The 18,436-nt window shown below is 50.6% G+C and overlaps 7 protein-coding genes across 7 annotated transcripts; 3 read left to right on the top strand and 4 right to left on the bottom strand.

The window, feature by feature from the left end:
- Positions 1-965: 965 nt before the first annotated feature.
- Positions 966-2,544, bottom strand: Aud_010635 (DUF5427 domain-containing protein MTC1; the record flags this gene model as incomplete). Its single annotated transcript, XM_043295471.1, has 2 exons — positions 966-1,945; positions 2,001-2,544. 2 exons carry the CDS (start codon positions 2,542-2,544, stop codon positions 966-968), a joined length of 1,524 nt encoding a protein of 507 aa, XP_043151406.1.
- A 1,206-nt stretch (positions 2,545-3,750) lies between these two features.
- On the top strand, positions 3,751-4,308 carry Aud_010634 (carboxymuconolactone decarboxylase family protein; the record flags this gene model as incomplete). Its single annotated transcript, XM_043295470.1, has 1 exon — positions 3,751-4,308. One exon carries the CDS (start codon positions 3,751-3,753, stop codon positions 4,306-4,308), a length of 558 nt encoding a protein of 185 aa, XP_043151405.1.
- Positions 4,309-6,435: 2,127 nt separating this feature from the next.
- Aud_010633 (uncharacterized protein) lies at positions 6,436-8,637 on the top strand (the record flags this gene model as incomplete). The annotated part of the gene is made up of 1 exon (XM_043295469.1): positions 6,436-8,637. One exon carries the CDS (start codon positions 6,436-6,438, stop codon positions 8,635-8,637), a length of 2,202 nt encoding a protein of 733 aa, XP_043151404.1.
- A 942-nt stretch (positions 8,638-9,579) lies between these two features.
- On the top strand, positions 9,580-11,025 carry Aud_010632 (putative C2H2 finger domain protein; the record flags this gene model as incomplete). The annotated part of the gene is made up of 3 exons (XM_043295468.1): positions 9,580-9,742; positions 9,805-10,181; positions 10,243-11,025. 3 exons carry the CDS (start codon positions 9,580-9,582, stop codon positions 11,023-11,025), a joined length of 1,323 nt encoding a protein of 440 aa, XP_043151403.1.
- A 726-nt stretch (positions 11,026-11,751) lies between these two features.
- Positions 11,752-12,151, bottom strand: Aud_010631 (TMEM14 family protein; the record flags this gene model as incomplete). The annotated part of the gene is made up of 2 exons (XM_043295467.1): positions 11,752-12,096; positions 12,149-12,151. The coding sequence occupies 2 exons, from the start codon at positions 12,149-12,151 to the stop codon at positions 11,752-11,754; spliced, it is 348 nt and encodes a 115-aa protein (XP_043151402.1).
- Positions 12,152-12,756: 605 nt separating this feature from the next.
- Positions 12,757-14,262, bottom strand: Aud_010630 (uncharacterized protein; the record flags this gene model as incomplete). The annotated part of the gene is made up of 3 exons (XM_043295466.1): positions 12,757-13,277; positions 13,334-13,694; positions 13,750-14,262. 3 exons carry the CDS (start codon positions 14,260-14,262, stop codon positions 12,757-12,759), a joined length of 1,395 nt encoding a protein of 464 aa, XP_043151401.1.
- A 1,347-nt stretch (positions 14,263-15,609) lies between these two features.
- On the bottom strand, positions 15,610-18,065 carry Aud_010629 (M28 family metallopeptidase; the record flags this gene model as incomplete). The annotated part of the gene is made up of 3 exons (XM_043295465.1): positions 15,610-15,666; positions 15,737-17,112; positions 17,174-18,065. The coding sequence occupies 3 exons, from the start codon at positions 18,063-18,065 to the stop codon at positions 15,610-15,612; spliced, it is 2,325 nt and encodes a 774-aa protein (XP_043151400.1).
- Positions 18,066-18,436: the final 371 nt, after the last annotated feature.

Raw genomic sequence — 18,436 nt, 5'->3', positions numbered from 1 at the left:
TCCTGCCTCAGGCACTCAAGACGTGATGCCATTCCTTCCTAAAACCTCTCCCTCTATGGGATACAGACCTTAAGCTACATAATAGCTGCTAGATTGAACGCTGTACTGGTTCGACTGTATAGGGTAGCTTACATTATTGCCCGTTACAAGACTCTCAACGGACTGCATAAGTGCACCGAAAGCAACAGACACCTTTCACATCGACGCCCAAGCACCAAATGGACTGCGTCAATATCTTCCTTTTTGTTTTAAGCACCGGATTTCATGAGTAACCCTCAATGGAATACCATTTGGAGGGGGTTGAACGATCCTAACTCGCTGCCCTTATACTGCTAAAGTCCTCGATTTTTCCTTCTGCCGAACGCGAGCTTTGAAATGCCTTTGCCGTTGCACCTAGCACAACTCGTATGGCGTATCAAACTGCTTGGAGTGCTTGGTTACGCGATTGAGAGGGTTCAGGATACAGTGGCTTGTATGGACCGCTGGATAATGGTACGTTTCGGAGATCGATATGCTATGCTATGAACCCTAGTTTGGCGAGTATGCGTTCCGGTATAAACAATCGTCTTCCCGTGGATAGTTTTTCTAAGGCAACATGACAAATTGGGTGGGCTGTGAGCTCTCGATCCTCGAACTCAAAGCATGGATATCTCGAGGTATGATGATTGTTATCGCCGGCTCACCGGGGTAAATATGGGTTTGTGACTGGCAGACAACATATAGAGCTTCAGGTTCATAGACTGAAGTTTTGAAGAGATACTTATGCTAGGAGAATATGTCCCCGATCCAAGCGCGGGGAAACGTGCTGCAAAGCAGCTCTGCTCATGAATCATCAAGCACGGGTTAAATTGCGAGGACTTGGTATAGCGAGGTATAGCGGATAATGAATGGTATGAACATATTAAATCACGCAGGAACTGTGAAGCGGCATATTAATAGTATGAATTGAAACAGCCGACACTCAACTAGAGCGCTCTTGCAGCTTCTCCTGCCCCACTCTCTACGACAGACGCGTGTTCAGCTCGCATCTTGCCCTTACCGGGACCCCCCTCACCAACGCCCATTCTCCGAGCCACGTAACGCTGTGCAACGACTCCTATGGCTAATGCCAAAGACTCTTCAAGCCATTCCGCCACCCATTCGCGGGGATCGACAGCCCCGCTGACAACAATCTCAGCAATATCTTCCGGGATGGTCGTGCGCGGTACCTTGGCGTCCTCCACGTTGAGGTCTGCGACAGCCGGGGCCTCGGTATCCAGCCAATCGATCCACTTTTGGGGTATTGTCTGGGAGATAGTATGGAAGGCAATGCCATGGATGGGGTCATGGAGGTAAAGGGCGAATGCGACCTCCTCTTCTGTCGCCTCGGGAACGTCAACCACTCCAGGAGGGGTCGCCATCTCCGTGGTCGGGCCGGCCTGGAAAAGCTCCGTTGATGAAGTCTGACTGATGGCTTGGATAGCTAGGAAAATGTCGCTGCTCCGAACTGGGTTGGATTCGCTCAAGTCTTGAGTTGCTTGTTTTGCAGCTTCTTCAACTCCGCCCCTCGAGGCAAAATACTCGGTGGCATATGATTCTGCGCTCGCCCGAGCAAGCTTGGTGGCCTCCACGATGCCTCGGACGGCCGAGATACTGCGAGGAGTTCCAGGTGTGACAGTGCGCCACCACGGGCCATCTTGCCAGCCTGCAGTGGAGAATGAGGTTCCAAGGTCAAGTCCGCGTTTCGGGGCGGATTCTTGACCGCGTTGGATGACGAGGAGGTCTCCACCTTCGACCTGTGTCATTACACGCGAAAAAACGGAGTAAACGATAGGGTCGATAGCGGGGTATCCCGAGATATCGTGGGTGACATGTATTTGAAGCCGTTCATGAGAGGAAATTGGAGGCGCAATGGTGTGAAGCAGAGATGTGAATGTAGGCAGGGCCTTGTTCTTGAGCTCGCCACCTAGAAAGTATGATTAGCACGAATCAAACGAAGGAAACTAATACTGTCCACAAACCTAGATCTCTGAGAGCTCCAACATTCCCTCGCACTTGCTGCGCCCATTTCTGGGCCTCCTCATTTTGCTGAATCTCTTTGACTGCAGCCTCAGCTTGCTTCATAGCAGCAGTGGCTGTTGCAAAAATACCTCCCCACCATCCTCCACCTCCGCTGGCAGGAGCCTCCTGCACCTTTAGCTTCTCGGGCTCTGACGGTTGTGTATTTGTTGGCTTGTTTCCAGCACGGGCTGACCGAACACTCTCCCCGGACTTACGAGAAGCCGGTTTGTCTTCGCTAGATCGAGGTGTAGCTACTGCTGCTGGCTTGGGTGATTTGGTGGCCGGTCTAGGCTCGTTCGTTGAAAGCCGTGGAGTGCCAGGCCCACTGCTTGGGCGCTGCGAAGCTAGATTGTCCAGCTCGGCCAGGATATCTTGTTCCGACTGCGCGGTAGTGGATGCAGCTGTCGGCTTCGATGGCTGCTTCTCCGTCGTCGAGTCGATGCCGAGGTCGTCGAATTGGGCGAGGAGCTCATCGCTCGTAGGTTTCGCGCCTTTTGGAGGCATTGTCCTTATGGTGTGCGTGTATCTGGAACGTAAGAATGCCGAGATAGTTTTCAGGAGAAGGGTGGCCGGAGCTTATGGGGGGCATTAATGTTTGGGCGGTGGGGAACTTGATGACCTGCGCCAAGGAGCGTTAGCGTGTTGTCTAGAGCAATTTGATCTACGAACTATGAAATTTGGATGCCTCTTTCAGTTGTCAACTGCAACCTGTTGATTTGAGACTACAGTAACAATGGTCGAGCGATGATGAGCAACTGTCTGAGATTCATTAGACGACCGAAATTTACGTTCTGAGCGATACTATTTACTGAACGTATGTTAGGATCCAGATAGTCGTTAAATATATACTTCAGCTAGGCCTCGCGTCTCAAATGAACTTTTGGATTGGTCACACTTTCAGCAGCTTGTCTCATGCCACCTATAGGCATCCTCTTCACCCTTTGTTATACTAGGTCAATAAATTTTGGCTGTTGAGCCTCTACGCCGTACGGAAGATCGCGGATCCACTCCGCAATGTCCTGCGAAAGCCAGCCAGCACCGACGGGAATGGGACTCGTGAGTGTGGAAAATCCGGCGAGCAGATAAATCTGACTCGAAAGTCTTACAAAAGAAAGCTTCAGAAATGGTGAGCTCGTTGTCCAGGTTTCGAGTCACAGCTCGCGCCATGAGAAAACAATCAGCATCCTTGCGGCGACACGGGAGGATTCCCGACGAATCATCCTGCCTGAAGTGATCAAAATAGTATATCCGGTGTGGCAGCTAGAGACTATAGAGTTGAGCATACACGGAGGACCACCTAATGACATGTTGATTGCTCTTCGACAATCCGCGGCTTGGCCCAAGGGTACTTACCACGAGCAGTGATACAATCGCATCTTTCCCCGCGGCGGGGCCCGTTCCAAAGGACTGATCTGTGGGGTCATCCGATACATAAATAGCGTGACTCCCCATATTCAGACTGCGCGAAAGCCCTTAAATATAGAGCGTATATATCAAAAAAAGGGCTCAGGCCTTGGAGTTCGAGGTTGCGCAGAACCAATTGCGTTCATAGCATTCTATTTCATCCCTGAGGTAGGTCTACCGCATCAGAATCGTTGAAAGATGACTCACTGAGTACCCCATAGACCTTCGAAAGCGGATTGAAGTCATTTGCTGCGCGAGCTGTGCCTATTGGAATCTGGCCACGTTCTTGAAGTCGACAATCTCACCATGCGTCTTCCATACGTCTCTGACCCTCCCCCTACTAGCACTCCGGAAGAGGCGGAGATCCTCGCTCGTGTCAGAGCCAGACGTGCCCCTGGGGCCCTCTTACCACTTGATCGCGCACTTCTGCACTCGTATCCTGTGGCAGATGGATGGAATTCATTCATCGGGGCAATCCGAACAAAAACTACCTTGTCCACGATAATCAAGGAACTTATCATCTGCCGTGTGGCTGTTCTGAATGGAGCCTGGTTTGAATGGGAACACCACGCACCTTTGTTGGAAGAAGGTGGACTTAGTGACGAGGGAATGCGTGTTGTTCGCGATATCCATGCAGATATTTCGCTGAAAATTCAAGAGAAGATCCTGAGTCCGGCTGAAGGAGCCGTTCTGAAGTACACGGATGCCATGACAAAGACTGTCACTGTTCCCGAGGAAGTGTTCCAGGAGCTGAAGGCATTTTTCAATGAGAGGGAAATCGTCGAGATAACGACAACATCGGCTGCGTACAACTGTGTCAGCCGCTTTCTTGTTGCCCTGAATGTGGGGGAGAAGAATCCTTAAGTGTCAAATATGCTTTTTCCATCCATTCAAAGTGCTCCCAAAAGGCATCGCCATTCCCCTGCACGTGCAGTATACGACACTACTGAGCATTTGATCATGTTTTCTGGATTCCAACAACTCCTTAATGTCTGAAAAGTCAGGCGAGGACTTATTAATCTGGAGATAACACGCAGTTTGTCAGCTGAATAGAGTAACTATGCATCATCTTCCCGCGCCTGTCACGAATCCTATACAGCCTCAGGCCCCTGAGACTCATACCGAGCTCTCTATCAAGAATGGTTATGCCACTTATGACTTGCTGCTTAGTACAAGATCTCAGAGCAATAGGCTAAGAGTAGGTGTCGTAGAGTGATCGCGCTATGTTTGTCCGGAATTAACGCTAGATGATCCATCTCATCAAACAATGTGAGAATTTCAACCATAACCCATCCTCTCCATAGTTTTTAGACTTCGAATAGAACAATGTAGGTTAATGACGAGTGCAATGTAATCATCACACAGAATATTTATTATAACAACAGACTGACCTGGGAACTTATCGACGTAGATCCCCGCTTATCCTCCCAACATGGAAATAGTCCCTTAGCCTCTATGCTATCTTCTCTAGGATGTTTCTCGTCTAGAAACGGTATAATCAAGGCCAGAGGCGAATGATGTCAAGCAACATGCATTACAGCTCAGTACGGATAAAAATACCGACTCTATGCCTTTAGGTAGAAGCGACCCAATGATGAAAGGCTACATGAAAGGATATTGAGACAACGTCAATAGTCTGAATATCAAACCGAGATCAAATACGAATACAGAATCTGCATTACCCACCCAAATTATCATGATCTTAATTTTATCAGAGCGTAATTTGCATTCAACACAGGCAGAGTGGTACATAGGGTCTACTACCCAGGCAGGTACCTCTACTTTGGGAATCTACCATGGTACGGTACCAATGTATGGTAAGGTAATACCAAAATCGACTACTGAACGTACACCAGCTTAAATGCTAATTATTGGCTATCTGGTCTACCCAAGCGCCCGGCCGTTCACTTCCGGATTGGCCCAGAGACACACTTTTGCGGATAAAGTGGGCCTTCTGTATGGTAAAGCAGGTACACAGCCAAGATACCTACCTTCTTTACTTGGAGATAACAACACCTTTTTCACAGACTCTTCATTCATTCACTACTACATGCCCGTCATCTGCTACATATCCTCCCCAAGTTTCCGAGTACTTTTGGACTCATTCATTGACTGATGTATGGTGTCCAGTGCTGCTAGATTCTCTTTTCCTCTACCCTTTTTCCCATCCCTTCTCCTTTCTCCTTTTCTTTACATTGAACACCATAGTAAAATCTCCTACTACCACACTGAATGCCAACTTCCATGAGCAGCTTCATGAAAAAAACACCACGATCTGCTTTCTCAATATTTAATATCTTCGAATCTGCACTTTATCATTTCCATTTGATTATTTCTCCAGATTAAGCGTGCCTTGCAGACTGACTTCTGCGCTTACTTTGGCCTCTACTGTTGCTGAACTATCTACGTACTTCCTACCTATTATCCCTGTCAGACACTCGCGACAAGACAGCCCTTTCGTCAAAGCAGTCCATCGCTGTTGAGACTCCTTGCCCTGCTGAGTCTATGCTCGAATAATTTATCCGAATAATCACTATTAATCCGAATTGTTCTGACAGACTGTTTCTGCGTTCTCAAGGTATGTATGTGGCTGTCGTGTGTTCCAGAACCACTCTTGATTCATCCGTCAGAGCCTGCAATGCCCCGTCCTCTCATTTCAGCAGTCCTTTAAAATTTCAAATCATCAATTTCCAGATCGACTCTCAAGTTATTTATTCTGCTTCTCATAACATATCTGCATCTGTCTCCTCTTCTCACCTTCATACTGTGGCGGCTCCCTGGATCGCACAGCAGTCCCGAAGTACTGTTGGCGTCTTGGCATTTCCCAAGCGAACTTTTTCCTTTTCGGAGTTGCATTTGACTGACATTGAATGTTTAGATACCAAATTTGGGAAAAGAATTCAATTCTCTGTTTCTCAATTTGCATCAAATTCCCTTATCTATCTACTTCAGATTCGTTCATCCTTCTGGAGTATTCTTCACCGCACAGGTATGGCTCCTGTCGCCCAGAGCGACATTGAGATGAACCATACTTCGGACATGGCCAGCCAGGCCTCGTCTCTTCGCCGACAATTCTCCGAGCCACTCTCTGCTCACTCAACTTCAACTCAAACATCCCAATCGCCTTCTTCTTTGACTCATAAGTCCAAATGCTACCTCTGTGGGCAATATTTCAATACCTCTAAGTCACCAAACGATGAATCTTTCACCCTCAAAGAGCACATTGCTGCCGCACACCCGCAAACTGCCAAGAGATACTCTCTCAGTGCCGCAAAGGAACATACCCCAAATGGGCAGCTTTACACCGATCGCGAGCTCACTGAAGATGCTGCAGCATCTGGAGTTGACGATGTCGAGGCTGAAGACACAGGTGAAGCTGAAGAGACAGAAGTAGTCCGAACATATGACACCGGCCCTGACGGCGAGCTCGACGAAGTGATATCTGGTCTCTCTACTCCCATTCGACTCGATGGCTTCTCTCGTGGACAGACTTCCATCATTGAGCAGCGTGTTTATAAACTTTGGAATATCAACGATGTCTCCAGATTCTCGGAGGACTTTGAGGACAGAGTTGACGACATCGAATACACCTGGGATACGGTATTTCGTAATCCCAAGCGTGGCATGAAGCGCGACGCGTCTGACTTACCTGAGCGCTTCGATCCTTACAAAAAGACAAAAGTCGCGAAAGGAGAATTTCTCGAAATGACACCTCTTGAGAACATCCTATCCCAGCTCCGTGATCCAGAGTATCGCTCTATCGACGAGCTCTATGCGATCACTGAGAATGTACATCTCACTTTGAAGACATGGCAAGATGAATATCTAGCCATCGACAAGCTCTATAGACTTGCAACTCGACAGCAAGGCAAAGCCAGTGCGGACCCGAGGAAGTTAGAGGAACCCCCTGTTTTCGAGAGTCAAAGGGAAGCAATGCTGTACGGTTATAAGTATGACCCCAAAGCTCCGGGCGGCATCCAGGACCCCTTCGATCAGGGTGGCTTCATGCCGACTGCCGCCCAGACCGCCAAAATTAGAGCCAAGGGCGACCCCAACCCTGATGGATGGCCGATAATCCACAAATTTGGCATCCCGTACGTGCCAATGTTACCGAAACCACCAGCCCAGTCAACCGTCGCAAAGAACACGCGCCGACGTAAAGCAGCGGAATTGGAAGCAGCTAGCCAAGAAATCGAGACGGATGACGCTTTCTTCGGGACGCCTGTGCCTGCTGAGGATCAAGAAGACTCTATGCCACCAGCGAAGCGGCGCACCCGCCAACGCCGTACGGCGCTCGAGGTGGAGCAAACACAAGACAATACACCCGTTCCCTCTGCCCCCACTTCTCCTGCTCCTACAACTGCTGCTACCCGGGGTGTCGGTCGCGGACGAGGCCGAGGCCGTGGGCGAGGTGCCGCCCGCGGTCCGTCTCGGGCCGTTTCGGAAACGCCACAGCTAGCGGCGAACGCAGCTCCAGCTCGAGGACGAGGCCGGGAGACCAAAGTCGTGGCCTCAGTGCCACATCCTGTACCGTTGCAGGCCCGGCCTCCTTCCACCTCCTCTGGGACATTATCGCAACTGGCGCCAATCGAGCCGGCGCGTAACGGAGCCCAAGCGGCTGTCTCTCCTGCAATCACTCCAGCGAGAAGCGCGGAAGCCAATGAATCCATGGACCCAGCTGAGCTGGCTCGGCGAGAAAAGATCGCTAATGCCAAGAACCCCCGGCGCACGGAGGCCATGCTTAACCACTGGGCCCGGTTCAACCGGGAGGGCCGAATCCGCAAACCCAAACGATCCAAGTCCCAGGTTGCGGCGGATCGCGCGGCAGAGGCCGCTAGGAAGGCGGCGGAGGTCCAGAATCCCGTGATCAAGAAAGCCAAGTCCCGCACTCCAGGCCCTGTGAGCTCGCAAGTCGACGGGCCCATTGCCCCCGCACCAGCTGTGCAGCCTGTGTCGCTCCCTCTGCCCACTGGTCCCCCCGGACTAGCGCCGATGCCTACAGTCCGGTCGATGGCTTCTCCATATGCGCCCATAGATCCTCGAGGCGTCGCATCTTTTCCCCCAGGTCCTCCGGGACCTTTTCAGCAGCCTCCTGCGCCGGTGCCTTACCGCACCCCGTACCCAGGTTACTACAGCCCATACGGGGCGTCGCCGGCTGGAATGCCGCCACCAGGCCACGCGCGACCCGCATGAGCAGAAATGGTCTTGTCCGTCCTCCTGCTTTTACTTCGCGTTTCATCCCGCGGCCCGGATAGCCAATCCACCCCTTCCTCTTCGCTATATGATGGATTTACCTTCGATCCTTCTGGGTGAATTAAGCAAATTTGGAAAGAGACGATGGGTGGTTGGGTTGAAGGGGCTTGGTGCTGTCTATGCCTCCGTATACACAACTTTCTTCAACACAGACAAGTTTGTGCAAAACATCTACATCTGCAGTTCGGCACCCTTTTTTCTCTGTATTATCTACAACTCTTACGGCGAACCTCAGATCAGTGGACTGCACCTGTCATTGTTCAGCATTTTCTCTCGGAAACACATTGTATGTTTGGCATGTTATTTTTGAGCGAAGGTGCCGGGGATTTGATTGAGCCATGTACATGCTATTTATCCGCCTGTTCTTGTACTACTGGCCATGCTGGTCGAGAGGCTCTGTACAAATAATGTATTGGGAACCACCTGCATTCTGATTTCGACTTTGATGGGGGCAATGTACATTGTTTTGCATTAGTTATCTTTCCCGTTAATGTCCCAAGTTATGAACTTCCTTGTTCCATATTCTCGTGGTTAAAGTCACTACATACAAAATTGTACGTGAGATTCGTATGGAGCAATGGTGATAAATCCATATCTAGACAGCTACTGACTGGAACTTGTGTTATATTCTTTATCCATTCCTAGACATGCATCGTTTGTCACCTGGCTGCTGTGCAAAGTAAAGTCATGTGACAACACAACATTCCAGACCCGCTACTCCACGTGACTCGATGATTCCAACTTCAGATCAGTGGAATCTCAGCCTAAGTCAACGCGTTGACGCTATCGGACTCTTCCTCCACACTTTCACTCCACAAATAATTCCAAACAATATCGAATCCGCTTTCATTGAACTTGAGGCTTTGGCATATATCTTTTACAATGGGTAAAAAGAGACGTGGCCCAACACTCGAAGAGCTTCTGGCTCGGCCGTGGTGTTATTACTGTGAGCGTGATTTCGACGATCTCAAAATCCTTATATCACATCAGAAGGCGAAGCATTTTAAATGCGAGAGATGTGGCCGGAGACTCAACACTGCTGGAGGTGAGTGAATACAGCACATATAGCACTTTCATGATAATTTTTCGCTCACCGGGTGCAATCAGGCTTGTCTGTGCATATGAGCCAAGTGCACAAGGAACAGCTTTCGGCCGTCGACAATGCGCTCCCCAATCGCTCGGGTCTTGATGTCGAAATCTTTGGCATGGAAGGTGTTCCCGATGATGTTGTCCAGTCTCACAACCAGCGTGTGATCGCTCAATTTCAGCAAGCAGAGGCGGAGCGGCAGGCCGTGACGGGGAATCCACCTTCAGGAACGGGGTCTGGCGGCCAACCAGCAAAGAGACCCAAGCTTGGAGACGTGTCCGACTTGAAGAAGCGTTTAGCTGAACACAAGGCTAAACGAGCGGAGATTGCTGCCGGAGGAAGCAGCGGAGAGGCGACTCCTGTGGGTGCCGGGCAGACACAGGGTCCGGGTGGATATGTGAGTTTCCTTGTCTTGATTCGAGGCAGCATTCTGACGCTAACTTGTTGCGATCTTGTAGCCTCACTCTCCTCAGACTGCAGCCGCCGCGACTCCACAATTTACATATCCTCCACCCTATGCAGGGACCGGCTCTCCATTCCCGCAGGCGGCGAGCCCCGTGTATCCAAATTTCTCACCAGGCGCACAAGCACAGTACCCCATGCAGCATACACCTACTGGATTCACTCCACAGCCATATCCGGTTGGTACTGCTGCGCAATCTACCCCGCCCTATGGGACAACGCCACCTCCTTTTGCGATACCACCGCACCAACAAGCTTCCCCGTTACACACAGCACCTCAAACGGCTCCGGCATTCCCACAACGTTCTGGTAGCTTACCGGCCGCGCCTAGCCTCCCACAGCGGCCCGCTTTCCAACCCCCGCCAGTTAATGCGTATCAAATGCAACAAATACACATGGGTCACCCCCTTCCGAACGCTGGTTTGCATACTGCTGTTCCAGATGGCGGAAGAGCACCGGGGGCGGAGGCTGCATCGATATCATCTTCGGTCAATGATCTTGTCTCTGGGGCAGCGAAGGAAGCTGACCAGGCCGCGGCCAAAGCTGCAGCTGGTGCAGGTGCAACCACTGAAGAGAAGCCGTCGAAGAAGGACAAGTCCAAACCGACACGCTTGGTATACTCTGATAATGAAACCAGTCCGGAGGAAAAGATGGCTAGATTGTCAAGGTACGCATTTGTTCCTGACCGTCGAGGAGAAACGACGCTTGAAGAGCTCCCTGCTGCTGTAGTAGTGGGGACTATCCGGGAATCAGACAAGATTTTCGATTCTGCGCAGTGAAAAGCATGATGATTGGTGCGGCGACTGTGAGCCGACTGACTATTTGCGAAACGAACATACCCTTCGGAATTGACACACGCACACACCATTTCCGTTCAGAATCAGTTCAAGATTTCCGGTCAGACATCTGAACAGAGGTACGAATCACAGATTTCAGCTAAGTTCGATGCATATCAAGTTCTAGCTTCATCTTGACTATTTCCATCCTCTTGTTATGCCTTCTACTCCCCTAATATCTCAGTACCATGGCAACATCAAGTGCAAGAAAGAAGAAACTATGCTTGAAACTGAACAGGGGCTGCTACAATACTCATCCATCCTCGTCGCCATCATGATGCGGGTGGGCCTTCTGAGGAAACAGCAACGAGATACAATGAACGACTGAAGAGCATCGATAGAGTGCTGGTGAGTTTGGTTGTCAACCTTCACCGAGCAAGGCTGATATCACTGGCTACCATGGGAAGTTGTTCGTCCGAACTTGACAAGTTTCGTGTTCTTGCCACGTGAGTTGATTTGGAGACGGGAGACCCCTGGGTTGTCAAATGAATGCTGCTGTAAGTTCTCTAGCATAAAGGTAGGCAACGAATCAACGATGCTTTGGACCTAGAAAGTGACATCCCGTATCAATTAAAACTCTCTCAAATCGATTGTTCCGCTCCGCCATTTGTAAAGTAAGAGTCCCGTAGCATAAGGTCCACTGTGCAGACCGAACTCAAATTCCTCAACTCAAACCCTTGAAGCTCTCTTCTCCCGAAACGCCAACCCGAAAACCACAAGCCCATACGTCGCCAGAACACTCAACGCAAGAGGCACGGGCTTCCCCCTCGTCTTGATAACCCGGGGCACGGAACTACCCCCCAACACCGCCGACGCCAGCAACCCGATCTCCTCGCCGTAGGGCTGTCCGTCGCGCAGACGCAGGAAACTGTACAGATACAGCGCACCAACTGAGAGACCCGCCGCGATGGAGGGGATGGAGCCCGTACGGGCATAGCCGATGATTCCGCCCAAGGACGTGAGGAGGGACAGCGCGGCGGCGGAGTTCGTGGGACTCGGGAGGGAGGATTGCGACTGTTTGCTATCAGCTAGCTGCTTAGGACTGTTGACAAAAGGGTGTGCCTACCATGTTGACGGTTGGGATTGAGGTGGACTGATTCGAGTGTAGGATTTAGATAGATGAGTCCCAGAGGAGGTTAAGGCCGACGTTCGAGGCCGAGATACGCAGGTTGCTGACAGATGGAGAAGAGCTTAGGAGCCTTAGCTGGACAGTGACATCTGAATTGGTGGTGTCATTGGTGGAGAACGGAGTACTATACTACGGCGTACGGATGTGGATCATGCCGAGCGGCTGGCTGTATTACTAATAGGATCGAGCTTCTAGGCTAGGGTCAGGCCACCATTGGGAGATAGATGGTGTAAAGAGACTCATATTTCTAGTCCTATTTTGATAGATGACATAAATCATATATATGCATTCAATCGTTGCCCATAAAGCATTAAGAAGCGTAAATCATAACAAGCCATGAAATGTGATATCGGAATTGGAAGTGAACGCCGGGTGGATGGTGGGATGTAGATTTGAAAGTCGGTCCAATGCTGTGCTTGGAACGGATTCGATGGTATGTCATTGGCTTTCACTATTCAGATTGAGCCTTTTTGTGCCCTTGATAGGCGTGGGAGTCCAAGATGACGAAGGCGCAGCGACTCCGGCCGCGTTGAGAAGTCTCAAATTCAATCCTCCGCAGCGTCCGATTCCGACTCTTGGCTGCCTTGAAAGCCATCTGTCTCCTCTACCCAAAAGACAGGCACCGCACTCAAGGCAGCAAAGACGGCCAGAAGCCACCAAGGGAGGATGACGTAGCCCTGATTAACTCCATAGGAAAACGCCGCACCGACAAGTGCAGGCCCAGCCGCTCTTCCAACCGCACTGACACTTGTGCCGACCCCATTCAGGGTCCCCAACACATTGAGGCTGGCTGCAGAGTTAGTCAGGAGGATGGTACAGCAAGGAAAGCTGAAGATGGTGCATGTCAGCTTGCTGAGCATGAGCACGAAGACAACAAAACTCCGGATCGATGCTGGTACGAGTGCAGTGAAAGGTGTCAAGAAGTAGACGACAGGGAAGGCGACGGCAATGACTTTGATGCAGTTGAGGACCCCAAATCGCTTGGCTGCTGCCGGGAAGATGAAGAACTGAATGAGCATGCCGATAATACCGATCAAGGTGTAGTATATGCCTATCGTTTGGGAGTCTATGCAGGAAGTGTCAAGACAGCGGCTTGAGAAAGAGAGAGAGACAGATACGTACCGACGCCGAACCCGCCGATAAATTTGAACGGCAACCGCACCTCTGGATTTCCGTCCAGTCTCTGGATCGGCGTATGCAGGAAAACCGGAAGTAGGGAGTCAAACGCCATGTTATGCATCGCCATCATGGCATAGGCGAGAAGAAGCAGTGTAGACTGCGGAGAAAAGACCTCCTTCCAACTCGGTCGTTTGGTAGCTGTGCTCTTTGTGGACCGATGCTGTCCCAGCAGCGCAGTTGTTTCGTCATCCTCCCGCGTCTCGGAATAGGACAACTCCTTTCTGCGAGAGCTACAGGAGCCTGCCAACATCTGACCCAGCCGCAACCCGACATCGCGGTGATGCTTCTTGGCTGCCAGTGTTTCCTGTCTGCCATTAGCACGCACACTCACCAATCTCCTATATCCGAATCGCACTTACATGCAAAAAGAGCCACCCCGTCGTAATCCCGATAACGAACAGAAAAGCCGATGCCAGATTGGGCAACAAAAAAGGATAGGCCTTGAAAAGCTGCCAATTCCCGAAAATCGCCGGATGCTTCTCCGCGGGGCGCGCCAGCGCACCCCCAAAGGCCGGCCCAAAAATACTCCCAATTGTCCAAACCAGCGGCATAACGCTGAATGCACGCGGCTGCAACTCCCTCTCCGGGACCATCTCCGCGACCATGGTCCGAATGATCCCGACGTTCCCGTTCATGAGACCCAGCAGCGCACGGGAAGCGAGCAGCGTCGCCAGAGTCTTTGACAGGCCGAACATAAGCGAGAAGATCATGGTGAAGGTCAAGCCGCACAGGATGACGGGCTTGCGACCGACAGTGTCCGAGACGGTTCCCCAGGTCACGGCCATGGCGGCCTGGCAGCTGGCTGACGCGGCCGAGGCGATCCCGACCCATTTCGCGACTTCGTTTTTGGGGACGCCAATGTCCTCAATCATTTCGGGCTGGAGGTGAACGGTGGTTAGCTGGGTTATGGCAACTCTTCCGACGGGCAGTTTGCATACGAGATATGGTAAGGCGGAAGTGAAAACAACTGTTTAGCAAGGGGAAAGAGTTCAGTATAAGTCGAAATCCGAAATCGGTCTATTTATTGAGAAATTTGTACCCCAATGTTGCCCTCCTGAGTGAGCTTGGACGTACCTGGCTCGGCAAATCTACATATTGCTGGTTCAAGGAGTCAGTTTGAAGATAGCATACTTATCTCTAGTTTGACATTACTTACATAAAATCAGCAGCTGCCGCACTGGCAGTCTGGGAGATTTCTCGTGCATCTGGAAGCTGTGATAGAAACCTGGTCAACAGCCTAGTAAGCTGGCCAATCGGCTATTCTTCAGATCGATAAGGGGCAAGTAACCGAGGGAGGGCGAGTCTTGCGTCAAAGTCATGGAAAAGAAGTACCCCGGGGTCTATCAATAATAGACACTGGACCAGTCAAGCACGAGAGAGAAGAGAATTTAAAAAAGACAGAACTGGAGAGGGAGGAAAACAAGAGTCGAGTCTGTGCATTACTGCACTGTTTTGAGTCACTAGTTCGGATCCATTATTGTCAAAGGCCTCACTTTTTTACTTTTTGTCAGCATCAGAGTGGGGAAATGCGGATTCTACAAAAATCGGAGTCAAATGAGATGCAATGTTTCTTTTTGAAGGACAGACTGCTAGTCGGCCTAGGCCGATGGACCGCTGATGGATGGATGCATTGGATCCCCACAGCATACGGAGTATGGAGTACACTAGTCGCGGTTGATAACGAAGAACTGGCAGCACAATGATAATGATAAACCCGTCGGCGACTCGGAGTTTGACCGCTTAAGGGACTGCGCCTTCAAATGCATGCACCAGGTCAGTTGCTCCTTGATCATGACTCAATTATTCTACTGTTGATCGGCGGCAACTTCATGTCCTGCTGTGGATTTCCACGGTCACCGTGGACATGCAGAATCTTTTTCGGTCTGTGCTGATGTTGCGTATAACGTAGGCTTTGGACAAAAAAATGGCATAATGAATTCCAGGAGGTATTTTCAAAATAAGTCTAGGATATGACATGGCCAAGCATTTATAGATAATTAACGATTCATATACTTCGTGCCACATAGTTGAATCATTGGCTGATAGCAGATAGCTTTGTTCAAGGCTGAGAACCCCAGCGGAACTTGACTCGACCAGGAACAGAACTTGTGCACAGCTTTTCAAATCACTCGACCTGCCTGTAAATGTGAAAAAAAAAAAAAAAAAAGAAAAGAAAAGCGTCCTCTCTATACGGAGTATAGCAACCAGGATTTCAGAAATTATTGCAATAGGTCCGTGGCATCTTCGATTCGCTCACGGATAATATCGCGCCATTTCTGTACATCATAGCGTTAGCAGAAACGAAACACGAACGAACCAGATCGTGCAAAAAGCGAGACGACTAACCTCTGCATTTTCCAAATCTCCCGCCTCCAGACTTTCCACCAGCCCAGGATATGTCGCGCCAGAGTATCCAGTCCAGATGCCAGGCGCGAACACGACGTGCTTGTACCAATTTCTCCCGTCCAAGCCAGGCTGATACAGGAACTTGCGCTCAATGATCTTGTACTTGTCATTGACCCCGCGGATCAAGAAGTACAGTCTCACCTTCTTCCACCAGAGCCACCACGGAAGATTCTCGTCCAACTGCGAGGTCAGTTCTGCGGCTTCGGCGTCAAATTTCGCAGCCACTTTCTGAAGCCGCGCAATCGCTTTGTCCAGAGGCCCAAAGTCGAACGATAAATGACCAGGCAGTCGCTCCGCCGCAGGCCGAATCTTATCCAAGTATGTGCTGAGGCCCATAGCATAGTCCGTAGCGTTAAAGGCAAGCACAGGAGTCTCCAGCAGTTTAGCCGCAGCCAGGGCCCAAATCTTAGTGCATGCTTCGTGGTACAGCCAATCAGAGTCACCAAATCGATCCATCCAGTCGAAACTATCGTAGTTGGAGTGATAATGATATACAGGGTCCTTGGGACCACGGTTGAAACCCAGATCGTAACTGGGGATGCCTGCAAAATCCTGGAACGCAGTAAAGTCGCTACCACTTCCCATGGTATGGATTAGGCCATCCCAGATATCCCTCACTGTCTGGCCTTGCACTGTCTGGTTGGGCGACTGGACCAATCCGGTCACCTCGTAGATCACATTGTTGAGAAGCGGACTCGCCTTGGGTTGGAAGTTGGTCCCGGCCGCGGCGACATCAACATTAAGGTAAGCAACCGAAGTCTTCGACAACCACGGAAGCATATCCTCAACCCATTCAGTAGATCCAAGCAATCCATACTCTTCACCATCCCAGCTAGCAAAGACAATTGTGCGCAGTGGCTTCCATCCTGCCTTCAGAGCCTCACCGAAACTGCGAATGACTTCGTTGAGCACAGCGGATCCGCTGTTTGGATCCCCGGCTCCACCAGCAACCCAGGCGTCACGATGATTGCCCAGAATCACAACTTCATCCTGAATGGCCCCCTTGATGGTACCAATGACATTCCATAGCGGAGTCGTGATATACTCCTGCTCATTGTACAGGTTGATGACAACGTCATCTGGAGAAGGCCCAATGTTATATTCTACACCCTTCGATCCAAGCTTCCCACCTTGCCACCATTTGTTGAAATCAGATGCCTTAGGGCCGTGTCCATTCAGCGCTTTTAGGAAAGGGACCACTTCCTGATAGGAGACGGGCAGGGAAGGAATAGACGGGATTGAGTTATGGGGATCTTGTCTTTCGCAGCCGGGCTTGGACGGGTAACCGGGAGTCGTGGGATCACCGGGAGCGATGCCTTATCACAGAATGGTCAGTATCAGTTAAGGCTTGAGGGCCGAAGGAGAAGAAAGTCATACTCAAAAATTGCGTACTTCCTCTCTGCACGGCGCTGGGGTTCCGAGCAGGGCCCTCAGGGTACGGTTTGTAGCCATTGTCCTCCGTAAAATCTCCATCCTCCTGGGGATCATCGTATAATATCACACCGACCATACCCAACTCTTGTGCCCGCTTCACCGTCAGCCCGCGAAAGATGCGACCATACTTTGCAATAGCAATTTTGCCCGCCAGACTGACATTGGCATCAACGAGGTCTTGATAATCATCATACGTCCCGAAATTGACATAGACGAAAGGAGCGGTGACGTTCCCACTGGCAGAATAACCGTGGAAAGTAGGCACGCGATCGGGAAGACCGCTCGTGTGATCCTCTTCAAGGACGTCCTCTTCCAGAGAAGCTTCGAAAGTGACCTCGGTTTTATCACCGTCCTTCTTCAGCAGAGCCAGACGATGATCTATAGGATAGTTAAGGTAGATATCATAAGCGACGATTTCCGTGTCCTCCACGCCGAACTCTTGCCACTTCTCGCGGGTCCAGAGAGCTTGGCTGAGGTTTTTGCCTGCTAGGTGCGGACCTGCCGTGTAATAACTGCTCCATTCACGGGCCTTGGCGGCTGATGGAGTGCTCTGAAGGACAGCCTGCAGCTGCTCATACGTGAGGCCGTGACTGTTGGGCCATGACGCGTATGGGAACGGGTTGGCACCGGGGAGATACGACCAGAGAGAGCCGTGCTCGCGGGGCAGGATGGCAAACGGAATTAAAAACAGAATCAAACCAACGAAAAGAATCAGGCTCAAGGAGAAGCTGCATACCCGTCGCAAGGTATGATGTGGGTATCGATATCGCTGTGGAGCGACGTTAACAAGAAGCAGCGGAGTAGTCTCGGAGGGAGCCATGGTTTTCTCCCTCATCTTGTGATTGAGAGCTCAAAGGTTCATATACAGCAGCTGTAGAAGTCAGAAAGTGTCGACATACAGTACCGTTAGTTTAAGAAAATGGCATGCAGTTTGCTAGAGGCATGAGTCAATCCTCGCAAGATGAGGGGGAAGAGAGGAGTTACATGTCATGAGTGGGTACTCCGGGTACACTCCGCTTGAGCTATCCACACGTAATTGTGGGTCTAAGCTGCTCTACTCTTATCAGTGGATATGGAGAGCTTATCGACCTTCCTAAACAAAACGACCTCCCTAAACAAGGACAGATAATAACAAGAGACGTCAAAGTAACACCATTTCTTTGGCTCAATGTAACATCGTCAAACCCTCAAAAGGGGCCAATCGTA

The sequence above is a fragment of the Aspergillus udagawae genome (assembly GCF_001078395.1).
Source record: "Aspergillus udagawae IFM 46973 DNA, scaffold_9, whole genome shotgun sequence".
Lineage (NCBI taxonomy): Eukaryota > Fungi > Ascomycota > Eurotiomycetes > Eurotiales > Aspergillaceae > Aspergillus > Aspergillus udagawae.
Note: the sequence above shows the minus strand (reverse complement) of the source record. Positions and strands in the feature narration are given on the sequence as shown.